Source organism: Malurus melanocephalus, unplaced genomic scaffold, assembly GCF_030028575.1.
Source record: "Malurus melanocephalus ecotype Western Australia unplaced genomic scaffold, MMel_1.1 scaffold_274, whole genome shotgun sequence".
Taxonomy (NCBI): Eukaryota; Metazoa; Chordata; class Aves; order Passeriformes; family Maluridae; genus Malurus; species Malurus melanocephalus.
In genome coordinates, this window is record NW_026623506.1 from 348,259 (window position 1) to 376,125 (window position 27,867).

At 44.5% G+C, this 27,867-nt stretch overlaps 2 protein-coding genes across 2 annotated transcripts in view; one reads left to right on the forward strand and one right to left on the reverse strand.

Moving 5' to 3' along the window:
* The window catches only part of UVSSA (UV stimulated scaffold protein A), a 47,976-nt gene extending 35,536 nt beyond the window's left edge, over window positions 1–12,440 (forward strand). Inside the window, exons 10-13 of the mRNA XM_057376225.1 lie at window positions 2,548–2,731; window positions 3,560–3,671; window positions 7,435–7,618; window positions 10,770–12,440. Of these exons, the coding sequence (XP_057232208.1) occupies window positions 2,548–2,731; window positions 3,560–3,671; window positions 7,435–7,618; window positions 10,770–10,863 (574 nt within the window). The 3' untranslated portion in view covers window positions 10,864–12,440. The remainder of the gene's footprint in view (window positions 1–2,547; window positions 2,732–3,559; window positions 3,672–7,434; window positions 7,619–10,769) is intronic.
* A 9,022-nt stretch (window positions 12,441–21,462) lies between these two features.
* On the reverse strand, window positions 21,463–26,529 carry NKX1-1 (NK1 homeobox 1). Its single transcript, XM_057376214.1, has 2 exons — window positions 26,058–26,529; window positions 21,463–22,253 (listed from the first exon to the last, which is right to left on the reverse strand). Exons 1-2 carry the CDS (start codon window positions 26,527–26,529, stop codon window positions 21,463–21,465), a joined length of 1,263 nt encoding a protein of 420 aa, XP_057232197.1.
* Window positions 26,530–27,867: the final 1,338 nt, after the last annotated feature.

Here is a 27,867-nt window from a genome sequence, read left to right on the forward strand (position 1 = left end):
AATAGACTTATTTTGGATAGCATGGACCTTGCAAACTCATGACTCTCCTTCTTAAATTTAAAATGTTGCTTAACTTGCAACAAGAAATCAGACARCTTTGGGAATTGYCACTGCTTTGTTCTTCTCTCACCTSCTTRTAAGTCATGTTGGGAGAAAAATAGTTAYATGCTTGTAGTAAACAGTAGTTTTTATGAATATCATTGTAGGAATAAGGCTCTTTTCAGTTCAGTTCCCAAATATTGATCAGTGATACATAGGGCAAAACAAAATTTTKATTTTCTTGGGATTTGTTGGATGCRTGTTTAGGGGAAGKGAGACAGAGAAATTATTRAATAGAATTATTTCCTAATTGGAAGGGTTGACATGCACAACTGTTTAATGCTTCTTCATTCTCATGTAACTGTAATTTGATAATTTAGAAGGGATGGGCTGTTCAGACCACCAAAGGACACAGAATTTTACTAAGATTCTGTAAGATTATCATGCATGTGAAAATCCTATATGGTGTCTCTTTTTAGGAGTGTTTTCCCCTCCATGTGGCTTCAGTATTAATAACACAGAGTTGGCAGTCAGTCTTGCTTTCAGCATTACATTAAATTAAGCAAATAAGAACTTTATGTAATTATTTTATTTACTGTCTATTGTACAGTCTGGCCACATAGTTTCTGAATATACTGTACCATTCAAATATTGGGCTAAAGTCATATTGATATTTTGGAAAGACTCTTAGGGCTTTTCAGTTTTTATGCTACAGTTTGCAGAAACTTGCAATTAAAYACATTTTGTTTAACCAAAAATTGTGGAAATATATAACTGTGTTTATTGTTGAAATGGCCTCCACTGGAACTCTTTTTCCTTTATCCCCTAGTTTACCAGAAAAAAGTTATTTGTACTTTATGGCAGATTAGCATTTAACTGGCACTTAATGACACGTATTTGATGGAGAAATTACTGGATAGAATTCATCTATATTTAGAATATARCAAGAATTTTGTTGAACATTTTTCTGATAACTTGGCAAATCATAGAGATGCTCAAAATTTTGTTAATTCCTTTTTAATTTAGTACTAACCTTTTCACATGGTTCTAAATGCTCAACTATTGCATTAAAACCAGCAGCTATATATGTTGTAGGTTGCTAAGGTCAGATGTTTTCCTCTTATTTTTTTTTTAGCTTGTCATCTGCTGAAAACTTGGTTAGATAAAATTAATCAAAACTCTTCAGGCCCTCTAAAGTAATTCTTTCAAGTATTGGCTTATGTGCTTTGCTGAATTGAGACTGGTGTGCTGAGTGACACCAGTGGTCCTGTATATATGGCTCTGCAGTCTAYAGAAAGCCAAGTTTCAGAAGTAGGAATGACACCCAAGGATATTAGTGAGATGAATTGGATATGGATAGAGAAAATCCTCTCAAATAACTCTGGAACTGATTGGGTCGAAGAACTGTGTGGAAGAAAGGGATTGTAAAGTGTCCTTTAGGAATTTTATGTTCTTATCAAGACATCTGCCATCATAGGTATCTCCATTTTGTTTGTAATGAGCAGCAGATGTGCAGGCTGCAGATTTTTCCTTAGTTTTGCTGTATTTTTTTCCCCCTTTTAACTTCATATTTCCTTAAATTTGGGATGGGATAGTTGTTGTCAACTTCAGGTATCTTAAAATTAGATACCTAAGCTTAAACTGGTCTGCCTAATTTTTTTTCATGATTAGGAGAAAGAAACATTTACCATCAGAGGGACAGTCATTGCCTCCTAAGATTAGCATCTAAAATGAGTCAGGTAATTGCTCTCTGGGGCTGCCTGTTTTTTASTACAGGCTATTGGCATCTTAGGGTGGCTAAAATTTAATTATATGAATGCCATTGAGAAAATCTTTTGTTTGCCTATATGTGTCTGTAACTGTAGGTAAGGTCTCTGATTTTAAAATAGATTTTCAGTGGATTGGCTTAATTTCCTAGAGGAATACTTGATAATTTCTCAGATTTWTGGACACTSTRTAGGAGAARCAGGAAGAAAGAAYCTRTATAAGGTTCATTTGATTGTTTGCWCTTTCTCTTAGTCTGAATGTCTTGCAACATCCTCTGATTTCAGCTTCTGCTTCTCTGCTGCTGCAGGAGTCTGTCTATCAGTAATAATATCAGACAAGTTAAGATCAAACTGTTTCCTCCTTGATCTGTTTTCTGTGCTTAGTCATAGAAGTATTTTGTTATGAAGAATGTTAAATACAGAATTACAAAGTTATTCACTGAATCTGGAAATTGGATAACCGACTCTGGATGTCAGATCATGAACTAAAGCTAAGACTTGTAACAGCTTAGCAGGTTAAACAGGAAATCAATACTAGACAGGCTTGGGTGATATTTTAAAAACATCTTCATAATACAGGAGCCATAAGAAAGACTGGTAGATTGCTGGTTTGGTTTTTTTTAATTCACTAGTAAAGCTTCCCTTCCTTTGTTGTATGAGTTTAGCACAGGTTGATAGTGGCATCTCTATACATTYTCTTACAATTTTGTCTGTGAATAATTTTCATTTGTTGTTTTCCCAGATTTACCTCTGAGCATCGATTTTGGGCACCMTGTGAAGTAGAGGAAGAGGTGGAAAATAAAGAAATAACAGAAATGTTAAAAACCAGGTATATAACATTTGCTGGCAAGTTTGAACCAGTAAAACATAAATGTCGAGCACCAATGCCTGATGGAAGTCTGTGTGAAAGACAAGATCGGATTAAGGTAGGCATCAACTTACATAACTTCCAAAATTGGGGCTCTAGGGAGAAGATCTCCTTAAAACATCCATAAACATTTATTTCATATTCTAAGTATAGCTCAAGGGAGTGGAAGAACGTTGAGTTGGAGAAGCTCAGTGTTAATWTGTGCTTCATATGGGGAACATCATTTTGGTAAAGAAGCTGTGAACATTTAAAGAACTCTCAAATATTTTTAGCATTCATTGTAGGTTATTTGGATTTTATTTATTACTGTGATGCCAGTAAGGCAGAGATAGTTCTTTGCTGAAAATTTTTCCTCATTGAGAGGCATATTTGATATTATCTGTTTCTAGAAATTTGTGTGTTTGAGGGGCAAAGAAATTTTATTTACAAATTAAGTTTTATGAAAGCTAAATTCTACACAGCCTCACATTTTGAGCTCTGTTGAACAGAGTTGCTTTGCTTAAATGCTTTGTTCTAGTATTCTTATTCTTCCTGTATTGCCTGGGACTGAAAGATCTAAATGCACTTCAATACTTTAAATGGGATTGTTACAGGATAGGGATATAGCATAAACCACAATACACAATGCAGCATTGATGCCCTAGTTCCAGACTTGACAGGATATGCTATCTGGTCTCTTGAAACTGKATATTTGTATCAAAAAGAGCGTATTTCTTTGAGATTCTCACTATATTAAACTCATGACATTTTTAAAGAGGACTGGGAATCAAGTGTAGTTTTGTTGCTCAATTCCAATCTCTGGCTTTAAGGCTGTGTTGAATAAAGTGTAAACATTTTCTTTTCATTTAAAAATTTCGAGTTTTTTTCCCCTGCTTTCTTTCTCAAGTGCCCTTTCCATGGAAAGATAATACCTCGGGATGACTCTGGGATTCCTGTAAATGCAGAGGACAGAGCCAGAGAAGAAAAGATGAAGTTTGAGAAGCAAGAGGCCCAGCCAGGTCTGTGTCTACACAGCTTCTTAAAAAAAAAATTAAAAAAATATTAGGAAGTGGTGGGAGATTCCTGTTACCTGTTTTGCTTCTAACCACATTCTGCCATTTGCATTTCTGTTGATTTTAATTTGCAGCTCATTTGCAGTRGTTCTTGCTTATGTGATAAATATGTATACATGTGTAGACAGAATAAGGTTAACATTCCATTTGTGCTTTTTTTCCAGTGGCTTTTGTAATGCTCCTAACACTGCTCAGACAGACAAGTTATARCCTTTATCTTAAGGAACATGTTTATCAAGAATTAGACCTCTACCCTGGAAAATGTTTGACAGTAACTGTTCCTATGGTTCTACAAAGAAGTTATCCAATTTTCCTGGTCCCTAACAGTTGTGATTTATAAAATTGAGAGCCTAAAGAGCAGTTACTTGTATTCAGAACAGGAATCTGCATTCAGAAAGGTCTGTGTGGCATGAATGTGCATTTAAACATAAAATTGACCCACCAAGTGTCCTTTGGTACTTTCTTGACCATCTCTGAGTGACTGTGCTTGGTGATCACAGCACCACACYAGTGCAGCAATTACTGAGCACCTTCTGGTATTTGCAGGTGTCAAAGTGCCACATTTACAGATAGTTTCCATCCCTATCCAGGTGGAGTAAGTGCTCTAAACTGGCATCCAGTCAACAGCACAGAYACTGTCCCAGGGAAATCAGGGCAGGGGTGTGGATGTTGTGTTAAAGTGGAAAGTTCCCAGCTTAGTTATGACAAACTAAAACTAGCAAATTAAACTGATAGGTGTTTTTGAAATCTCAAACTAGAAACTAATATTCTGGTATAAAAATCACTTGCACTGAAAAATATTGATTTTTTTTTTTCCCCTGTGAAATTGCCATTGCTTGAGGCTAGACATYGTATTTATTTTTATTACAGTGTCAGCTCGGTGTTGTTAGAGGCTTCTCACCTCTGGTCCACAAGGATGTGTGTGTTAGTCCCAAACCAGTGTTGGCATTGCTCCTTGTGTCATTGAGTGTGGTTGTTAAGCTGAGATGTCACACAAAGGTCCATCCCATCTGGCTGGGGACGAGCTGTGGCACTTAATTTATTGGACAAAACCGTCCATGCTTCTAAAGCCATACATGTACACATGTTACTAAATACTCCTATCCACTGGGTTTTTTTTTTTGCTTTTTTTTTCCTATGCCTCACTGTTTTTATGTTTGCTTTAGAATATTTTCACCAAGTTTTTAAATTTTTTTTTCTTGTTCTGAGGGTTGTGGTTTGCAGGGCTGTGTTTCGGTGGTTTTCAGTGCTGTTTGGTTTGGGTTTTTTTTTATTACAAAGGATTTACAGAAGCAAATCTGAGCAGTGCTGCTTTGGAAAATGCASAACTGGGAACCCACTGGACAGTCAGTGCTTTGATTGACAACATCATTAATGATGGCAGTTTGAAAAATTTTGAAAAAAAACACTAAAATTTGGGATCAGTTGTATGGCTCAATTGCACCAAAATTCTCCTTCCTACAGGATGGTAGGTTTATTTCTGTCTCTGTGTGATTAAAGGGAGAAACAGTTATATAAAAGTAATACAATTTATGTGCTAATGGCTGTGTTTTGACAACACTGTCATTGTTATTATGGAGCATTTATTACCTTAGAACAAAATTTTAGACTCCAGCTAATGTCCACAAAAAGGTGCTTTGGGCTCTGCAGTCCTGAAACAGTGAATCAGGTGGGATTACGCTGACCCGCTAATCTGCAGCGTTCATCCTTTTCCAATAGTTCACACACAGGAGCAAATTAAGTGCCTATTTTTTGTGTCAGCCCTGAAGAGTATCTGGTTTTTCAGCCCTTAGTGACTTGTTAACAAACAGGTATCAGGACAGGCTGGTGAAGGCAGGCCGCTGGCCACTCAGATGTGAAATAGCATCTCTTTACTAACTACGGTATCGATTCCCGCCTACCCTTGCAAACTGTGTAATTTTCTTTTCCCTGCTGCTAAACTCAGTAACAATGTATGAAGAGCTTTAGGGGCCCATCAATGCTCAAAAAGCCTGCTCTTCCCTGGCATTCTATTGATTTTTCTCAAAAGCTTTTAAATTGCTCCTTCATTTTACTCAAATGCTCATTTCATCTCTACTGGATGCCGGCATTTTTTCGTTGTGTTTAAACAATTGCTCCATTCACAGGGTTCCTAAACTGTGACGCCTTCTTATTACTGGGAGATAAACTGTTTAGACAGTTTTCCTTAATCTTGGATTAATCGTTYCTGTATCTGAATTGTGCTGTTCTGTATCCCCTCACTTAAAAAAAAAAAATCTGTGAGGTCTTATGATCTATCACATATATGTGTTCTATTTTCTCCCTTTGTAACTCTCCTGTGCAGCTGTTGAAGAGCTTCATTTTCCTCATGCTTTTTGTCATGTGTTGGATTTTAACCAGTCCTTGCTTTCATGTATGATGGTAGTTTAGATCTAACCTTTCCTTGAAAAATGGCTCTGGTATTCCTTAACACCATGTTCTTAAGTGAGGACATTGGCTCTGACCTTCCTGAAATGTTGTTAGCRGTGTTTGTCACACTCAGTGACCATCTTGGGGTATAAATGAAGTTGTATACTCCGTTAGGACTGTTTATTTTTCTGTATCTACAGTTGTTAAGTAAGAGTAGTAGACATTTGGTGCTACAATTTCTGCAGGCAAGAAAGGCTGAGTGACTTAAGGGAAACTGTGACAAATGACTGGCAATTGCTATTGTTAAAACACACAATTCTGGCATTTATGCTGAGTTTGGACCTGGTTCTTTTTGAAGTAGTACTTCCTACATTTTTTGTCAGTCCATATGCTCAAAGTCTTTACAGTGCAATGCTATTTTTCTAAATTTCCCCTTGCAGATGTTCATCCTCCAGCCACATTTTTGCTTTGTACTATGCTATCTCATTCTGATACACCAGACTCTCTACTAAAGGTGACATACTAAGGCTTCCTCAAACAGTCCACAGTCTAAATTGTTCATGCTTATTTCTCTGGTGGCATCTAGAATCAGAATCCTCTTACAGTGTATAGCTAGATTCTGAAGACTTGAGGTTTTGATAAAATATTAAACAACTTTTTGTTTAGGTAAATTAACTTGTGCCATTGTCAAGACAAGAAATTGGATTTAGATTTTTAAACTGAGGCAATGTGGGATGCTTAGAAAGTAATACCATTTTCAGAAGCAAAATGGGGCTTGTGGCAACAGTGTCATGTTGTCCTACTCAAGAATTTTATGCAGATGTCACATACCAGTTCATGTTTTAAGTATTGATGGAAAAACTCACAATGTTGTCATCCTACTCTGCTCAAAAGTGGATATATTCAATTTTTTAGGTTTATTTTTAAGCTTATTTGGAATTTATTTCTGCAGGTAAGTTCCTCAGCTATATTGCTGGCATTTTTAATTTCTAAATAATAACCACTGTGTTTATATCATCTGTCCTACATGGAATAGTTTCCTTGGAATTTTGCTACTATGTTATTGCAGAAACTTCAGTCTTCCTACTGAGCAGTTTTATCCACAGCAGGTACTTAGAGATACTGACCCCAGACTGACAGCGCTTTTTCATCAAATTCTGTCATTTTGGGAAACTTCTTTATCCTCCCCTTCCTTTGTGTGTTCAACTTAGAGCACAGTGACTCTGCCTTCACCCATTGATGACAAGAACCTGTTCCTTAGGAGGCTGCAAATCCTCCCTCGGTTTGGAATTTCAAAGTTCATGTTTCATCTTTTAAACAGAGTGGCGAGATCCAGAATTCATGAGAGAAGTTGAAGCAGCTACAGGACTGGATCTTGGTTCCTCTAAAAGTAATGGAAAAGGACAGAAAAAGAAAGGGAAGAAGCAGAAATATCCAAATCTGACAGACCTRAAGCAACAGGCCAACACTTCTCGTTCCCGGCTTGAGAAGAAAGTCTTCAATAAGTAAGATACTTCCATTCTCTGAATCCTGTTAAATTACTGTTTCTGTTTGATTCAACAGTAATTTCTGTTTCTACATTAATATGTACTTACTAAACAGCTTTCTTGGCTAACTGCAGAGCAGAAACGTCTTCCATATGTCTGGAGAGTAAAAGAATAACAGATACTGATGACCAAGATTATTTCTTTGAGAATTATTTTCAACTAATTTTCAAAATTTCTCYATGAAAGACTTTTTATATTCTTTCTCGGTTTTTGTTAAATCCTTCAATTACTGGGTTGGCTTCTCTGCATGATCATTATTAGTCAGGCACAGCAGCTCAGGTGGATGTGGGAGCCTGCCAACCCCTCTCAAATGGGCTTTAGAACATACAGTAGCTCCATATGTCCACTATTAACACCATTTCTGATGTCTGTTCTTGCTCAGATGTGGCTACAACAGAAATTTGCCTAAGCATGCACTCGCCTTTATCAAATGGGAAGCAGTTGCAGCTGTTTGAAGAGTTTCACATGTCAAAAATGAAGTAGTCATAAGAAACTGAAAAGTGTAAAGTTGTCAAATCAAAAAAAGCAAATTATTATTGTAAAATCATTAATGGTGGGTTATTCTCYAAACATAGTGGATGAGTTGAACAGCACCCAGGACACAATATTTGTTTAAACTCAATTTTCCCTTCTCTGTAATGGTTGTAATAACAAAGCCTAATCCACATTGCTTTTAGTTACAGAAATAGGACGTTTTCTGTGAAATTCTCATGTCACCTGGTCTTAGTTAGAAGTCAGAAACATTCAGTTCTAATGATGAGAATTTCATATCATGGTTTACTGTGGTTTGTGCTAATGATTTTGAGTGTGTGTTAGTGTCAGGGATAGGGACTCAACCTGTCATGTTTTTAATAGGTTTCATGCTTTGCAGCACTAAACAAGATGATAACCTTGGCTCCTTGTAACAACCCCAAATTACTTGAAATGTATAGGTGATAAACCCAGGCTCTAGTCTGCCAATAAAGCTAAGTGAAATTGCACACAGATCATCAAAGTGGGATCTCATTTCATTTACAGTATCGCACAATCCAGTGGTGCTAATGTAAAACCTACATGACATGAAAGTGTCAAGGCCACTCTGCACTGCTAAAGGCTCACTTTTCTCCTACCAATTAGGTAATATTTGAAGTGCAAAACCATGATCACATTTTCCTTACTCTGGTAACTTTATTGGCAGAATTTTGTTTCAAGTATACCTCTTCCAGGGTGGTTTTTCAGAATGTTGGTTTTCATTGCAGTTGCTGCTGAGAAAATCTTTAATCCCACCATTTAGAGTGTTATTAAGAAGAAACCTCTGTTTTCAGGTGTTTCAAAATGGCTTTGGAAATGAAGCCATTGCAGAGAGCAGTTACCAAACCAGAAGTCAGCTTGCTTCTCAGAGATAACCCTGGGAGCAGAGCTGGAATAGTGTGTAGGGGCTGATCCTGAAAAATGCTGGAGAACACTACCCAGGTGCATGCCTTATCTTCTTTTCCCAGCATAGCTTGCAGTGTCCTCAGAGGTGATAAAGGCAGACTGTGACAATATAGAGTCTTAACAACACAGGCCTGGAAACCCATCCTCTCTGWGTGATGGAATTTGCCAAACTTGTARAAATCAAAGGAGGCATCAGTCAGTGCCCTGTGTCAAATGGGACACAGTCACTCCAACCAAGYCTGTAGYTGCTCCATCTCCCACATCAGCCAAGCAGCCATAYCTTTACCTGGAGATGTGTTAGGAGATAACACCCTTTGCAGGCAGGGTGGCAGCTGAGCACACCTGCAAACATCAGCCTCAGATAGCTTAGCTTTTGTGCCAGAGGTATCTAAGGTAACCTCTGAAAATGGGAACTTCAGAATCCAGTGAGGAGCAAAATTCCTGAGACAAGGTGCCCTCATCTCTGCTCTGAGTTTCTGAGGAGGCAGATATTCACAAGCGAACATTTTCCTGACTGCTTCTGCTGCCTTTGTTTTGCTTTCTTACCRCTCTGGATTTGTGAGCCCATTCCTCTGCCTTACCAGCAGAGGATATAGGGACCTACACTCTGCCTTCTRTGACAATCTCCTACTCCTGTTCATGCTTTCTAGGCATCATTTTCCTCACCCTCAAAATCTCATCTGTGTGAGAAGAAGTCACTCAGAAGTTTGTGGTGGGGAGAGAAGTGCAGGTGTCTTCAGTTACCCAGCTCAGAAGCACTGCAGTCCCTCCCCAAAGAAATCTCWGGGCCCAGCTTTACTGGGAGCAAACAGTGGCAGCCAAAGAGCAAAGCAGGGAGACAGAGAGGCCTTCCCTAGGTTTGGGGGCACCAGAAAGTTTAGCAGCTCTGCACTTCATTCCTTCACTTCCTTTTTGAATCTGAAGAATAATCCAGAGTTGCTTTCAAGCACAGCAGGAGATACAGAGGGCTTAAATGCTTGTCCATCCCAAGGCAGCAGAGTTCCTATTTCCTTTTTACTTTGCTTTATTTATGAATCAGGTATTGGCCATACTGTCCCACCTGTGCTGAACTCTAAGCACTGCTGCAGCAGTAGGCTGTCTCTCTCTGTAATCTCTGGTGTCTTCCTAAACTAGAGTTGTTCTTGTGGATTAAAAGCTGCTGCTCAGGACTGGGGATGTTGCTGGTGTGAGCAAAAGGGTCTAACTCAGCCCACATCTGATGAAACGGGGGTTTAGTAGCCTGTGAAAGTTGCTAAATGAGTTCACATGAAGTGAACAGCAAACCCTTCCCTGCCATTGTAGAGTGAAGGTTAGATTTCATAAGGGTTTCTGAGTATTAACTTTTTAAGATCTTGTTAGATATTCTAGTTATTTTTTCTCCTGAGAACACTTAGGTGCYTTTGGAAATCACAGTTGCTCTGTGTGGGTCTAAGAAATAGTGCTGTGAGGATGGAATACACAGCCATTAAACTGAAAGACTTGAATTTGTTTCCTCCTGTTAATAAAATCATTGCTGAATTAAACTATTTATATTGCTGCAGCTAATTTAGTTAACAAGACAAATTTGTTCAGCCTCATCAATGCTGTGCTCAGAAGCCTGGTAGTGATTAATCATTCCCCCAACATTCATAAACATTCTCTGAGACTGAGTAGGCCCAACATAACTGTTGTTATTGTTTTGTTTCTCTTTCAGAGGTGCCATGAAACGGGTTGTGAAAGCCATGAACCGGGTGGACCAAAGGAAGCACGAGAAGTTTGCCAACCAGTTTAACTATGCACTTAATTAACTTGTTAATCACCTCTGCCCTTCTTTTATTGCAAGGGTGAAACTGCAAAACCCTAAATCAAAGATATTTGTATTTAGATTACAATACTGTCCTAGGCACGTTTTTACAGGTGTCATTTTTAAATAGTTCCCAATTTTAACTTATTTGATAATGAATATTAATTTTCTAAAAGATGTGGTGGTATAGAATGGAATGCATGAAAAAAGTTGATAATGATTTGAAATACACATGAAATAGAGATGTTTTATGATTTGTACATAATTTGGGTAAACTGCTCAAGTTTTGGGGCTTGGTTCTTTTTCTTCCTAAGGGACTCATGTAATTTATATCTCCTTTGCCAACATGTGTGTTTAATKTTCCATTTGTTCATGCCTTCAGAAGAAAAGATACCTTAAAAACAATTTGAGTGCTGCCAGGGATGGCAGTGCACAGGGCACTTGCTCAGCCCACTGCTGTATAATATAAAGTGAGCCACAGCACAGCAGCTCCTGCAGCACCTCCACAAACATCTTGGCACACAGGAAAAAAATCCAAATCAACTGATACCTTCAGATAGTGAATAGAGTAGATTTTTCTGCAAACTGAATTCCAGGAGCTGAGTCAATCTTGGTAGCTGTGGCACAGGTGGAAAAGCTGAAATGGCAAAGATGATCTTAGCCTGCTTCTTGCCTTCCCAGGGTGGTATCCCAGTATCATTCAGAGCTCCTCCTGGAAAGAACATTGTGAAAGTCTGTAGATCCACACAGAATGTGCTTCAGTTTAACTGCTGTCAAAAAAAAGCTCCAGTATGAAGTGAAAATAAGAGGTTTTAAAAAAATCATTCAAGTGGCAGTACTGAACTGCCTGGCTTGGATCAGACAAAATTACATCAGGATAAAGCCTGAGAATGTATCTGAGGACTCAGATATAAACACAAGCATCTGGACTCCTCTAACTCCAGAGAGTTAATGTGCAGTTGAATCCAGTGTGGGTTGTAGTTCTTGGCTGGGTACTTAAACAAATCTCCCAAACTTGTTTGCTGGCTATAGTCAAGCTTAAGGAGAGTGAATGAAACAAGCACAAGTCGTGCTCTTGCAACATTTCATACAGTTTTATGGATAAAGAAAATACAGAGAATCAGAAGGATGGTCTTCGAAAATCAATTTCAAAGTGACCTGAGAAAGTCGTCCATAAAATACTCTTTACAAATTAGAATGGATTCCCTGAAAGCTTAGTCACTCACGTGTTAGACCTGGTCAGACATAATTCAGAGGGTTTGGGGGAGCTTTCTGCTTCTGAGTGTATTTGTAGCTGTGCTGGAGGAAAAAAAAATAAAAGGCATCTCTCTCCAAAGATCCAGTGTACCTTCACTAAATAGAAAACTATTTAAAATCAAAAATTCAAAATAGATCAGTCTGCTTTTTAGATACCTCACACTTTTTGTGTGTCACTTTATGGCAGTTTATGAATTTGAGGTCTCTGGGCACACCAGTTCAAATGTTGCTCAGCTRTCCCTGTGACATTTCTATTGGAACTTTTCTATTCCTGTCCTCAGAGCTTCTGGGAAAAAAAAATAAATACAAGTATCATTCACATAATCTCTGTGTGTKGTTTTGTCTTTAAACCTCACTCCAACACCTTTGCAATTGTACTTCTGCTTTGTGGGGTGGCTGTGTGTGTGATTTCCAGGTACCTGAACACCTTGGGATGATTTGGTCCTTGGAGTATTAAGGTGAGTAGTTGTAACATTGCTTWTCTGAAGGGACTCTGAGCTGATGTGAGCTGCGCTGGTGCATCCAAATCATCCTTTTTTTAATCAGAGCTGTTTCRGTGGTTAAATGAGAACTGAAAGCAAAGACTTCTCCACAGTTATTCTTACCTGAGCACATGGTTACATCTGGGGAGTGAAAGCCTGGAAGAAGAGACTGCAGCATGTKTGATCTGGCACTGAAATACAAAGCATTTAGTGATATAAATGAGCTTGATGTRGAACTTCTGAATAAAAGCCATCCTTCAGCACATCAACCCCAAGGTTTCTGGGGCAGGGTGATGGGCCCATACTCACCTTTTGCACAATACTTTGTGATTTCATTTTCTCTAAACTTGCTTGAGGCTTGGCTTTATCACCCAGAGTATGGCTGAAAGTTTCTATTCGAAAACTGTAACAGTAAAAAGTTCCTAGAAAACACGGTTAAAATATTTATTTACTTTTTTTTTTATTGGTAAGCAAAACATGCACATGGGATTTGTAAGCAGTTCTGCATGGGTGGTAGGTCATGCCACACAGAACAGTTTGTACATTGGGGAAAGGCTTCAGTGAAAGGGGACATTGTTGAAAAAAAAAAAAAAACCAAAACAACAAATGAACTTTGTTTTGTGGAAAACAAAAAAAAAATAGACCTGTTCCATTTAATGTGGCTGTGGAAATGGATGGTAAGGGTGTTACTAGTTGTAAAGAGCCTCTAGCCAGAAGCAAGGGGTGTTGAATCTTAGAAACCCAGTGACCAAAAATCTAATTCAGGTGTGTCACAGTAGCTCAGCAGAGGCAGATGGCCACCTGGTGGCCTCCCACACTCTGCAAACGCCTGGCTGTRGCTTATCCAGTACTGTGAAAACGTTAATGCTTTTAATCATGGAGCTGATGGAAATACCTCTACAGGTTGTGCCAGGAAAGGTAAAGTCATCTGGATGTTACAGCAGTACTTAAGTGATGAAAATGGGACATTTAAAGCCACACCTTTTGGAATGCCTCACCCCCTCCAAGCACTCACCTTTAACAGTCACTGGTTTTAAACAGGCAGTGGCAATCAGGATGCACTTATCAGCTCTCTCACATTTGGGAAGTGGAGTTCAAGTCCCTTCTCAGCCCCAGAGGTGACAGTCCTGGCTCRGGACWGCCCAARCCACCAGCAGCTTAAATRCAAGGGAGSTGGTGGGACACAGCTCACATCACCYGTGTTCCTGTGGGAGCTGGAACTGCACCACAGTGGAGCTAAAAATGCTTCATGTAGGAAACTAGAGAGTAAAAAGAGGTCTGAGGTCCCTCAGATTGCAGTCCCCAGACTGCAAGGGAGCCCAGGATCTGAATCCTTTTCCCTAGACACCTGCCAGGAAAATCACTGAACTTCATGGATTCGGGAGAGAGCTTCCTCATGGATATTGTCACCAGCTAGATCAGCCCTCAGGATCCCTTGGATATCAAAGCTGGAGAGAAGGGTGTCATTCCAGTAACTTCTTCAGAGCAATTTCTCTGTCCGCTCTAGGATGCTCTGGGTCAGCTATATTTCAAGATACCCTAAAAAAGTAACAGCATTCTGCTGCTGGGTGAAAATAACACTTGAATTTGCATCTGAAAACATACAAGCTCTGCCTGAAGCAGTGCCCAAGGAAAACTCAGTGSTGGGAATGCAGAGGGAAGTTACTCCAAAACCAGGTGAGAAAAACAAAAAAAAAAAGAGGCTTTGAGGTGTCAGAGAGAGGTGAAGCGGGAGCTGAAGGTGAGAACTGGCAGGGGCAGTTCTGGGAAACCATCATACACCACCAAACAAAAAAAAAAAAAAAAATCTTGATAACAAGAACAGAGTCAGCCACCAGTTACCTGAAGATCCACTAAGATAAAAAGCAGGTCTGATGCTGAGTCAGCTACAAAGCCAACATGGCATCAACACCACAGCTCAGGTGAGAGACCCTACTAAAATACAGTCTCTTAAAAGGAGCTGGGGGCTCAGGGTGGAGGCTCCTCATGGGTCTCTCCCAGCTGAATTGGTTTCATGGCAGCCTGAGCTGAGGTGATGCAGCTCTGCCACATTCAGTGCAGAGCTTGGGCACCTGCTGGGGTGTGGGATGGGGACACTGAGGGGGTTACAAAGGTGATGAGAGGCTAAGGAGAGAAATGAGATCTTGCTGGTGCATTCAGAGCCCTGGGAACATCCCTCTTAGTGGATGTGGTAATATTCCTATTACAAAATCCTCTACAGAAAATGAAGGAATGAAGAAAGAGTGTGGGACATGCCTCAAAGGAGCAGCCTTGATCAGACCAGTCAGGACCCTCCCCTTCAGCTGGGGGAGATACTAAGGGTGCTAAAACTTTGCACATCTCCTAGGAAAATACATGTGGATGAGAGCCAGGTCTGCCTGGCAGCTGGACAAATTGTGACCTGTGGGACAAAGTTAATGTTTTTCCAGAGAAAAACAATATTGTGAGAGTTGGACACTGCCCCTGAAGGAAAAGAACGAGAAAGATCTATTAATTACTCATGTTTCTGAGTTGATGCTTTCCCTGCTCTTCTTCAAAGCTGATTGAATGGAGAAAGAAAAGGATTCATGTTCTTGCTGAGCCTTTCTTCTCAGCACTTCAATGCAGTGCAAACTCAGGAGAGTGATGTGGGATCAGGCTCTGCCTCTGGGAGGATGGCACAGGGTGTTTGTGCTGGTGACAGGCTGCACCAGAGCCTGGGCAAACTGAGCTAGACTGATAGCAGCACAATCTCTTTCTCCATCTCTAAATGTCTGTGATTTAAATATCATCATTTGGCTTTTTGGGTTGATTTCCTCATGCTTTTCTGCCTGCCAGTGCCCTGAGCAAAACCCCAGCTCTCCTGTGCCTGGTGCTTGTATGTTTTTGCATTAGCATCAGGAACCCCCTCTGTTGAAGGGTTAAGGAAARTCTTATTAAAAATGTTTAAATGTGGTGCTAATTAGTTTAGATGTAATGAGCAGCATTAGGCTTCTGGTTGCTTTGAAGGGGATTGTTGAAAAACCATTTCTGCCGACATTCCAATTTGCATAATGACAAGGTGTTGGCATTGCATCCACCATTACTTTGCTGTATTTATAATGCCATTGTGGAGCCACTCTTATCCTTGTGCACTGTAAAAGGTATATGGAAATATAATATATGATCCCGCTTGTTTGGAAATGACTTTTGSATATCTTGGAATTTTTGTAATATTGTTTTTGGCAGCTGAAGGTTAGCAGCACCGTGAGGAGAGTCTGCCACATGGTTTCACTGGGGCAGAATGAAATGCTGCTTCCTGCACGAGTGTTTGTTTTCCCCAGCGCTGAAGCAGAAGCAGCAGAGGTGGGTGTGATCAGGTGAGCTGCAGAGCTCAAGGCAAGCAYAGTATTTCACTCCAAATCACCCCCACAAGGCACTGTACTGGTGCTTGGAGTCCCAAAGAGCATCCTGAATCACAACTCTCACAATATTTAACAGGTCACAGAGAGTGCAGCTTGCTGCTACAAACTCTTGGTCAACACAAGGAGTTGGAGGAACCCTACCAGCAGCTCATTCCAATGCTCTCTTCCTGCACTTCTCACCTCTTGCAGGCTCTGGGGACCAAGGAACTGGAAATAAAACTTATCACCCTACCTGTGTTACAGTGAGAAGACAAGAAAGAGTCCCTGCATGTGCAGGRTAAGTTCTTGTAGTGTATGGGTGGTTATGGGGAGGGGAAAAAAAAAACAACAAACGTACAAATAAGTCATTATTGCTCTTTTTCTAAGTTTAGTAGAATTATTTTCCTTCTATTGAAAAAGCAGCTGCTTAGCAAAGGGGTCGAATATTTTTGTGTAAACATCATCCCACATAAATGTTTCTGTGATAATATTTCAGTTCCTTGATATGGAGTGATCACTTCTGCATTGTCACTGTAAAATGTTTCTGGTTTGTGTCATTGCAGAGAAGAAAATCTAAAATATGTATTGTAAAATAAAGTCTGTCACATTGGATGGACCTGGCTWGTTTTAGCTATCTGAACACGTGTCACATCATAAGAATAAATTATAAATCATATACAGATATTGTCTGACTCTGCATGTCCTTTTTGTGTTCTGGCCATGCTCTGTGTTCAGGGTTCTTTTCTATTGATTCAGGGCACATTCATAGGATTTCCAGCATCAACGGGATTTCTCCTGAGTGGGCACATAGCAGCTGGAGGTTTCCAAGGCTGTGATTACCTGGTTTAGAGTTTATTCTGTATGACAAATWCACATCTCTGCCAGGCAGCATCAGGAAAGGAGAAAGAGCTCTTGCTGTCAGGGTTATTTTCATTGACAGCCCCCATTCTGTCCACCTGAGATGTCTGTTTAATGTGAGCATGTGGCACAGAACATGAGTGTGGGGCCAGGAGAGAAAGAAGTAAAAAAAAAAGCACCAGAGAGAGAAGAATGTGGTTCATGTAAACCCACTTTGGGAGACAACTGATTAGGATCCTCTTTGTTTTCTTGCCTGTTCCCTTAATTTTCAGTGTCCACTCTGTTCTCTGCCTTGGTTTACCTCCCAGAGTCTGGGAAATCTTTCAATATCAGAAAAAAAGATCTTTTTTTTCATATTTGCTCTTAAGAAAGGCTCTAAAACAACCATATTTACTTGTCTGTCTTTGAGAGAGAGCATGAAGACCAGAATTGCCCAGACATTATAAGATAATGTTTCTTTGACTATTTAAATTCAACTATGTTTGAGCAGAATTATTTTATCATGTAATACAGGAGCTAAWGGGTATTTGTTAATATAGCAGACTACAAGCAGACATCATGGTGTTTTTTTGGGAAATGGATCAAAGTTCATACAGAAAAAGCTTTATTTTTAGCATTTTGCTTGTGTGGTATAGACTAGAAACATGACTGTGAGTTCAGCTTGAAACAGAAGCTCTGAGATACATGTCAAACACTTTTAAGAATTAAAAAGAGTAACCCACTGTGCCTACATTCCCTGCTCAAGTGAAAATAATGTAAGGGATTATTGCAGGAGATACTGGTTTCCAGTGGCTTGCTGAAACATCATTGACTGCTGARTGTAATCAATGACACAATATTTCAAAATATTTTTGCTTTTCTCACAATTGTATGGAATGGATCTGACTATATTTATGTGCTTTTTTTCTGTTGTTTTGATTATAAGACATTTTACTGAATGACTGAAACTTGTTCAGTATAAGCTGAAATAAATGAAGTAAAATAGATGCAGTTTCCTTTTTTAAATCCCATTCATTCATGCAGTGAACAGTACTAAGATGCAATTAATATCTGAAGCTTTTCTTTCTAATACAAGTTTGCACCCTTGGATTTAACATTGACTTTGTGGGAATTAGTCCAAAAATATGCTGATGTTCCAGATCATCTTTGGTATGTGCCAAAGACATCACTTGAACATACTGAATCAGACTCTGAATGTGCTGTTCAGTCTGTCAGAGCTGAGACTTTGTCCTCTGGCAAWAGCTTTGCTAAATGTCCTCTTGGAAGTGTTTTGTGTTCTGAAAACCCTAACGTTATATTTTATGAACGAATAGTAAAGTAATTTTAAAAAATGTAGCTAAGGGAATGAACCAAACACYTCCTGCTTGTGTCACAACCATCATCCCTCAGTTGGGATGTTTTATTTGCACTGCCCCACGGTGTCTGGAGCTTGATGATGACTTGCTGCAAACAAGCTCCAAAAAATTGGCTTTTGGGYCTTGCTGGTGTGGTCACTGTGGGAGCTTTGGGGGTGTTCTCTGACTCTCTAGTGGGACAACCTCAAGCCCTGTTTGACTCTCCTGCAGAGCCAGTGCCCCCCAGGAACTGGRGTGATGGATTTGGGAGTTCAGGCAGGTGAGAGCACTTTGCTTTAGCGCAGCAGGGCTCAGCATTCACACCAGGGGCGTTTCCCAACAGCTGTCCTGTGTCGATACCGCCACACTTCTCACTGTCACATCTATAACCATGCACTCTGATCCAACAGCACGAGCCAGCTGCAGAGCTGTGGTCCAGGGAGAATTATCTGAGTTGGCTCTTTGGTCTTGGTGCTCTAAATACCCTCTGCCTACACACAGGACCCGTGAGCAGAGTGTAAAACACACCCTACACCACTGCAGGTGCTGCATGCTGGGGAAGACACACACTGGAGCTGAGGCTCTGCMGTTTTTGCTCTAGATTTTTATGAGCTCAGACCTGTGGACGAGGCATTGGAGCAAGGGTTATCAATAACTTCCTAAACTATGCAGAGAAAGATACCTGCGGCTCTGTTTTCAGCAGTACCATAAAATGTGAGAAGCCTTGTTAAATCGCATTTAATGACCGGGAATCTCAGGCGAAGTGACTCCTTCATCCAGCAGCCGTGAGTAATAATACTCACATGAACAGGTTTCACTGGCAGGACGCTAACTGGCCTGGAGTAGGGAAATCATGCACCCTGAAGCTCTGGGCAGCTCCTGTTGGAGCCAAATTRTTTCCCACTGGCAGGGAACTGCTTGGAGCTCCCTGAGTGCAGGCAGGGGTTGAATTATCTCTTTATTTAGCTGTGTCATGCCTCACCTGAGCTAACAGTTTGGCTGCCAGTGACACTTACTCAAACCTGGTGCACAGTGGCATAGCTGTGAAGTGTGGGAGAATCTCCTGAGTGTCTGGTTCCCATTTTAGCTGTTTTTCTCCTGGCAGTAAGAACTGTGTAGAGCAGTACTCCAAGCATTACTGGATGTCACATTTTCCCTGAAAATCAGGACACCTTTCATCGTAAAAGTTCTTATTTTCACAAATGGAATCTGGTCAGAGACTTGTGGTGCTTGGGGGAAGGGAGAACCCGGAGCATCCCGCGTTACSGGGAGCATCCCGCATCCTCCCCGCGGCTCCCGCGGGCTGCTGGACCCCGCACCCACCGGGCAGTGCAAACCACAAACCCTGCGSGGTCTGCACCATTCAGCCGGCTCCACTCACTCCCCCCTTGTCTCTAACACCGGCGGTCGCGGCAGATTTCATTTCTACGGGAGGACTGAAACATTTGATTTCTTTCTAGAGCGAATGTGCGGGAGCGGGATGCGGCTGTGGAGSACCCGGCCATGCACAGTCCCACATCGGAGCCAGACTGGGGGGATCGGGAGGGAGCAGGGGAAAGGAGCTGAGCMGGGAGTGAAACCCGGACACCCCGGCACCCCGGGGACCACGGGGACCATGCGGAGGCGGGGGACACAGCCGGTCCCGCGGGGAGGGGGATGCGCAACGCTCGTTCTTTGCTACCCAAATATCGCTCCGGGAAAAACCGGTTTCTTAGAATTGCCCCCTAGGGGGGAAAAAAAGAAAAGGAAAAAAAAACCTTAAACGAACACACAAACACCAAAAACTAGTGGAAAATGAAAGCTCTTGCCCGGCTTGARCTTGGGGTCACGCAGGGAATGGGGAAACTTGGTAACAGCGTGTTTGCGGCTGGGCCAGCGGGAGCCATCTCGGGGTGCGCACGGCGGTTATAGACCTTTTCTTCGAAAGCAAAAAAAGAGAAAAAGTATGGATGGTCAAAGACCGACTTTGATACGASTTTAAAAGTAATCAGCGGAACGGCGATGAAAAGATTATTTTATTTTTCAAAGTTGTGGGATCTGAATGAAAGAGCCGATTTATTAAATTTACATAAATCCAAAATATCGGACTCCCCGTCAGCGGAAACATGGCAGAGATGCAGGATTCCTTTTATATATAATATTTTTTTGTTCTTAATATTGCACAAATCGGCAAAGCCAATTAAGAAAATGCAAAAGGAAATTAAGAAGGGAAATACCCTTTCTCGTACAAGAATAATAAAGTTTCTTTGAGTATGAGAAATACGCTCTCAGAGTAAACGAAAAAAAAAAAAAAAGGATGATGTAAGACATCTCTCCGAGCGTCTCATGAGCCAGACTTTTTCCAGAGGAAACTTGTTTTACAAAGATTCGCCCGAAAACCAGGGACCCGCCGTCACGGATAGCGGCGTTTCTTTAGAGTTTATTGATTGATTTAAAGTGTTTAGCAAACAAAGTGCTCTCTTTATCATCTCTTGCTCATTACTCCCTCATCTTATACATCAATTATAAAGTTAAAACTTTTTTTTTTTTTTTTATAACAACCAGAAATATACAGAAATGATTAACGTAAAAAAAACCAGTCCTGCGCCCCAGGACCCGCCCCYTTCCCCGGGCGGGACCCCCGCGGGTCCGCAGCTCCTCGGCCGCGCTCGGGGGTGGATGGACAGTGACGTTTGTAAAAAATATCCGTCGTCACCGTGAGGTCACGGGAGGGAGCGGCGCATCTTTGCCTCTGCAATGTCGAGGCACAGGACCGATAGTTCTCTGTTTTACCCTGAGAGTCAAATGGGTACATAATCTTTTTTTTTTTTAAAGTCTTTTGCGAGTGGCCAGACCAGAATAAAAACAAAACCAAATAATATTAATAATAATTATTAAATTAAAACCCACATGACAACGAGGGACGGTGAAAATAAAAATACAGGTAACGATGATTTACATCTACTTGTATGTACACGGGGGAGGGAGGTTTCTCCTCCTCCTTCCCTCAGCAGCGCAGTCCGGACACATCGCGTACAAAAAGGGTCGTAGAAAGGACCGAGGGCRGGGGAACACCCCGCGGGGTCCCGGGAGCCTCTGGCCCCTCTTTCCATCACCCCGGGGTGGTCGCAGGAACACGGGGCTGCCCCTTTCCCCATGTGTCGCTGCCGGTCCGTTCTCGTTTCACCTCGCGGRTGCGGGGTGTGGAGAGGAACAGTCYTGCCGTGAGCAGCCCCCCAGAGCCCGTCCGGACGATCCTCGGAGGGGCGGCGGGCACAGCGGGACCGGGAGTGAGCAGGAGGAGGAGGAAGAGGAGGAAGGAGCGTCGGGCTTATAGATGMGGGGTGTAGAAAGCCGGAGCGCCGTAAGTCTGGGAGCCCAGGACGAAGGGCGAGAGGACGGCGGGGCTGGGCAGGAAGGGCAGCTGGGCAGCGCAGACCAGCCCTCCGGCCGGGTGGCCGGCGTAGCTGCCGGGACCGTGAATGGAGAGCGGGGTGCCCATGGGCGGCGAGTGGCTGAGGGGGCTGAGCCCCCCCGGCAGCGCCCCGCCGCCCAGCCCGGCCCCCGCCCCGCCGCCGCCTCCCCCGCCCGTGGGCGCGCTGGTGTCGGCGCCCGGGTTCTGCTTCTTCCACTTGGTGCGGCGGTTCTGGAACCAGATCTTCACCTGCGTCTCGGTGAGGCTGAGGGACAGCGCCAGGTTGAGGCGCTCGCACACCGACAGGTACCGCGTGGATTTGAACTTGTTTTCCAGCGCCACCAGCTGCTCGTAGGTGAAGGCTGTCCGCGCCCGCCGGGGTTTGCCCGACTTGGAGTCCGACCCCGTCCGCTTCCTCTTGGGCTTGGCCTGCGGGCCGGGCTGCGCCCCGACGGGCGCCGGTGGCGGCGGGGGTGGCGGGGGCGCCGSGGGCGGGACGATCCCCGCCTCGGCCGCCTCGGCTCGGAGCGGGCCCGGCTCGGGCTCTCCGGGCGCCGCCGGGCCGGAGCTGCCGCTGCTGCCGCTGGTGCTGCCGCTCTCCTCGCTGCACAGCTCCTCGTCGTCCGGCAGCTCGCTGTCGGGGCTGCGGCTCGGCCGGCTGCTGTAGTCCAGGTCGCACTCCTCGGCCTTGTAGAGCTCCCCGTCCTCTGCGGACAAGCGACAGCCGCTGTTAGGGCCCGCTACCGGCCCGGCCCGCGTCCCGCCCGCCCCCAGCCCCTCCGGTGCGGCCCCCGGGGTGAGGGCAGCCAGGAGAACCCGGTGCTTGGCCCGCCCGTGTCCCCGCTGCTGTGGGACAGGAGCACCCGGGGAGCGGAGCCGCCCCGCCCGGCCCCCTCAGCCCCTCCGCTCGCCCTGGGGATGCGGCCGCTCCGAGCCCCGGGTGCGCGGCTCCTGAGCCAGGGGAGGCTGAGGGGACAGGGCGGCGAGCTGAGCACAAACGGTGGGGATGGGRCTCGGAACTGCAGCCCTGGCACCGSRAAAGGTCTGTTCAGCCSGGGCAGGCTTGCCCAGCGCTGCCCGTTCCGAGCTGGTACCGAGACGGGGCCGGGACAGGAATGCACCTTCCTTCCCTCCCAGAACACAGAACACCCGACGGCTGGAAAGGCCTTGGGGAAGGCAGCAGGGCGGCTGTCCCCGGGTGCCCGGAGGGGCAGCGGGGCGCTGGCAGGGRCGAGGAGCGGCCGGGGAGAAGCCCCCGCCCGGGCCGAGCCAGCCGTGCCTGGGGAGCGGGCAGCAGGGATGTCAAAGCTCCTCKAAGAATTTTAGTGACGGAAATCTCCGAATCGATGGGCGGTTTGCTGGGTTTTGCTCTGGCATTTTTAACCCTTCCTGCGTCTGGTTTGACCTCTTGTCACTTCCCGASATGGAAGTATTAAAGTGGAGTAAATACTTGTATTGATTAGCAGAGCAGATACAAACTTAATTAAACTCATTTTGTGCAATGTACAAACTAGTTAACGGTCATTTAATTTATTTGGGTTTATATTACGCTCCAATTAACGGGTCTCCATCGGAGAACAGGGTAATTATCCGATATTTAAGGCTATTGGACTTCTGCTGACRATTCTGTCATTATGAAGCCTGAAAGCAAATCGCTTTTCGGGAGAACCGTCTCCTCCTCACCCTGGCCGAGCCCGGGCTCCTTCGGGGGAGCGGGGAGGCGAATCCTCTCCACGGGACGGGGATGGGAGAGACCCCTCGGGCAGGTCAGGAGCAGAGGCCCGTGAGTACCGTTCTTTTTCGCCAGTGATTTCAGACACTCCTGAACTTCCCTCCCTCACTTCTGCAACGGGGCTATAGTTCCGGGAACCCCTAATCGAGCACTCCATTAACTTGTTTAACCGAGATACGTAAATAGCAAGTGAGTCGTTGGTCTGTCACTCTTATCCCGCCCGTAGTTTAGTTGTTTTTAATCCTCAGAAAAGCTGAGCACAACTCAAATTTGGTCCGGACCCCCTAATCCCCGTGTGTAAAATTAGGGGTGCTTTTAAAAGTGTGTTTTGTTCGTCGCGCTGATTTTAGATATGGCTGGTTCCGTAGGAGGAAAAAAGGGCAAAATACTGTAATCCTTTTCACCCCGAAAATATCCCTTAATAACTCAGGGTGCATCAAGAGCCCTTCCCAGCTTTCTGTTCATGTCGGAGCATGGAAAACGCGGGCGATCGCCGCCGAACAGACGAGAACCGGGTCACTTTTCTCCCAACAAGACACAGTGAGTGCAGACAAGCGTCCTGCAACCTGTAGGATCTGTTAGAAATTGAGTGGCATATTTTTTTTGCGGCAACAATTTATAAAAAGTGCTCTTAGCTGGACCTGCGGGGCAGACTGAGCACAACCACACGCAGACCGGACCGCAAACCTGCAACTGGCAGATTTGGAGTTTAATTTTCTGTCTGGGGAATCCCAGGCGTTGCTTAACTAAAATTTTTTTAAGACAAAAAAATGCAACGCGAATAGAATCGGCCAAGGAGATGGACACCGGACTTGTTATTTTGTTTCTGGAATAAGTTAAAYGGTGATTTAATAGGGAGTTTTAACTGTTATTTTAAACGTTAAAACAGTTTTACGAGCGGCAAGTGACGAGCGCTGTTTTCACTCTCCTTTGGCCAGAAACCCTTTGAATTTTTCGGRGAGGTTGACACTTTTCTGGACAGAGCTACTTTTCGGAACACTTCTCCCAGATTAAGCCACCACTCGAACTAATATTAATTACGATGGGGAGAGAAGAGAAGAATTAAATTCGGTGTTTTTTGAGCAGTCCCAGATCTATTCCTGACCACTGCCATAACATTAATACCATGTGACCGAAGGACTGACTCCGTGTGTGGAATGTCCGGGGACCTAACTTGTCAGCGGGCGAAGAACACGGCGGCGTGATGCCTCCAAACATATTTATTTTGAGAGAAGAGATGGAGTTGCATTTCTCTCCTTGTCTGGAGATAAAAGCSTGAGATTAGCGATAGGTTAGCCTCGTCAGTCTTTCTGATCGCCCTGATCTATTTAATATGACAAAAGTCAGATGAGTTCGGAGGAATAATTACCCAGCTCCGCACTGCTTTTAAAAATCTCTTTTGAATTCTATTAGTGCCCCGTTCCTGCTTGTGCTTTACAGATGAAAAATGCYTCAAGGCTCGGGCTGGAGCAGATTCCAGACCTCTTTCGCTGCCTAATTTTAATTGACGGAGTCCTGCTACGGCGGGATTGGAAACCTCCGAGTCTTCCTCTCTCTCCCCAGACACAGAAAAATTATTTTTCCTAAACCAAGAAGTTTATCCCTTGCCTCTCGCCGCCTCTTCTTCCCCCTCTCAGGACATGGAATAACTATAGATATTTTCCACAACGATCGTGTTTTCCCGGAAACCCTCCGCGGTCCCCGGAGTCGCGATGTTTAGAGGTGAGAAAGTTGGGATATTTGGACCCAGAAAGAAAAAGCAATCTAGAGCTTGGGTCGAATGCAATTCCCGATCAATAGCGAGCCCTAATAAGTGTAATAGGTTTTAATCGAGTAATTATCCGAATTTTGACCCTATAATTTAGATGTTAGGGAAGAGTTTGCAAGGTGCTTGAAAGAGATATGCACAATTCGATAATAGGATATCGATCCAAGCAGTCCTACATGCCACTCTGGGGCGATTTTCCCCATTATCCAGCCTCTTTACGCTGCTAAGCACATTTTACCTTAAATGTAATCGAAGGAATTTAATTGTTTTTCCAGAGATAACCAGCATTTTGTCACAATTAGTCTGATTTGTCCTAAAAAAGCCAAGGGGAGAGAGAAAATTGAATCTGTCGCCCAGAGCAACGGGCGGCAGCGGCGGGGGGAGGACGCGGGAGAGGGGTCCGGGGCTGGGGARAGAGACACAAAGTCATAAAAGCCTGGGGGGCCCAGGCGAGCTGGGGGTACCAAGGAAGGGTTTTTCCACCCTCGGGGCCGGGGTTCCGGCTCTCCAAAGCTGGAGGAACCGCTTCCAAGTTTGCCTGAGCCGCAGCTCAGGCAGTGCTGACCCTCCCCGGGAGGAGGAGGAGGAGGATGGTGGGGTTCGCTCTCGCCGCAGCCAGGCCGGCATCCCTGGGGCTGATCCTGCCTCTCCCAAGGGTGCACTGCACGAACAGCCCTGGGTGTCCCGCCGAGCTCCTCGGGGACGCGGGGAGCGGAACCCGGGCAGTGCCGAGCCCCGGGGACCCGCCGCCAGCTCCGGCCTGCCCCGGGAGGATGCGCCCGGCTCCCCCTTGGCCATCCCTCCGCCTGACACAGAATTCCACCTCTCTACATCCAGCAACACCAGTGCAGGGATTATTTGTCCTTCCCCGGAGCCGGCTGCCCCCAGCGCCCCGGCTGCCGAGACTGCCAGCGGGGGAAGGATGAGATGTCAAAGCATGCGAGACCCTTGTTGGGGGAACTCGGGGCAAGCCCCGGCTCGGAGGGGCTCCGAGCCCCCAGACCTACTTACTGATCAGCTCTGCGGACTTCTTGCACGYGTCGAAATCTTCGGCGAGAGCCTTTTGCTCGGCCAGCTCCGTCCCTGAGTCCTCGGGCTTATCCTCCGCCCCCAGCGTGAACTCGGTCCCCGCCGATTTGTACAAGCCCGCGCACTGCCGCCGCTTGCTGTTGAACTTGTTAGGGTCCAGGATGTCGAGCACGGAGAAGGAGGTGGTTCTGTGCACCATGGGCAGCGCGGCCACTGCCCCCTCTTGTCCGGGGGTGTTGCTCTGGCTGTCCCCTTGTCTGTCCCGGTTGGCAGGGCAGTAGAGCGGCAGCTCGCCGCCGGCCGAGAGCCGCTGCTCCCCGCGGCCGTCCATCCCTTCCCCGTGGCAGCCGCGGGGCTCCCCGCCGATGCCGGCCGCGGTCGCCGGGGATGTCACCGCCGCCGCTGCCGCTGCCGGGATGGAGATGTCACCGACCTTGTCTCTGCTCACATTCATGACTCTTTGCAGAGCCCCTCTCGCTTGCAACTTCTCCCCCCTACCCTCCCCTCTTGCTCTCCCCCTCCTTCCTCCGGCGAAGTTGATCTGGAAACTCCTCCCCGGCTCCGCTCCGGCTCAGGACGAGCCGCTGCCTTCAGCTCCCCGGGGCTGCGCTGGGTCCAGCCGCCGGGAGCCTCCGGGGGAGGCAGGGAGTCACAAGGTGATGCTCGGCTCAGAGCCTCCACTCAGCTGCTCCTTCTTCCTTCTCATCATCCTCGCCAGGCTGCCCAGGCGCTCCTGCCCCCCCTCCCCTTCTCTCTCGCGCACACACACAGAGGCAAGGCTGTATCTTATTTATGCATTCATATTTAGCACTGGATTGTAATTGGCTACAAATTAATCCCTTGCCCATAATAGTCTGTAATCTTCATCACTGGAAGAGAGACACGGTGAAAGTGTGTGCCGGGGGGAGGGGGGCAGAGAGGGAGAGAGCGAATGAAGGATGGTGTTGGCTGTGATATACTTGGCTGTCAGCTCTGTTTCAGCACACCTCCACTCATCTGGAAAGCATCTAAATAGCCTTATTTGGAGAAGTGGGAGGAGATGACGCTTTCTTTTAAATAATTGCGGGATCAATATAAAGAAGATATTATACACAGAAAATGGGAACTTAAGGTCTTCCAYCCCTAATAGTGGAGTTAGATGATCAAAAGGGGATTATGTGTATGTGTGTGTGTGTGTGTGGGCTCCGAGGTGTCAGCCCCCAGCACCTGTTTCCCTTCCCTGCTGGGTTTATTAAATTAGAACAAAAGGAGAAAATTGTGGACGGAGGTTTAGCGGTTGGAGCGAAGCTCGTGTCCGCGAACACACACACACTCACATGCTTCGTTCTCCTCCTTAGCTAATTAATTAAAATTAAATCTCAAATGTAAGTGCCAGGAAAGTGCCAGAAGAAAATTAATACGTTTAAACGGCACAAGACAAAACACGACGATCAATAAATCCYGAGTAACTGGGAGAAAAGGTCTATTCCCTCCCACGCAGGAGTAAAGGTATAACCAGACCTAAGTTGCACTTTCGAAAAAATACTCTCTTATTAAAAGTGATTTTAATTGTAGAAAATTAAGACACAGGAATAAAATTGTCTGTGAATTATACARTCTGTTTTTTTCTCCCCTACCTAATTTCTTTTCCTTTCGTGTATAGTCGTGTATTCTTTGATCATATCAATTTCATTCTTGTTTTGGACGCTCCAGTCGCTACTCAGTTTGAATTAGCTGCCAGGAAAAAAAAAAAGGGGGGGGGGGGGGTAGGAAAATACTTTCCTCATAAGATGCATCACTGCATATTTAAACT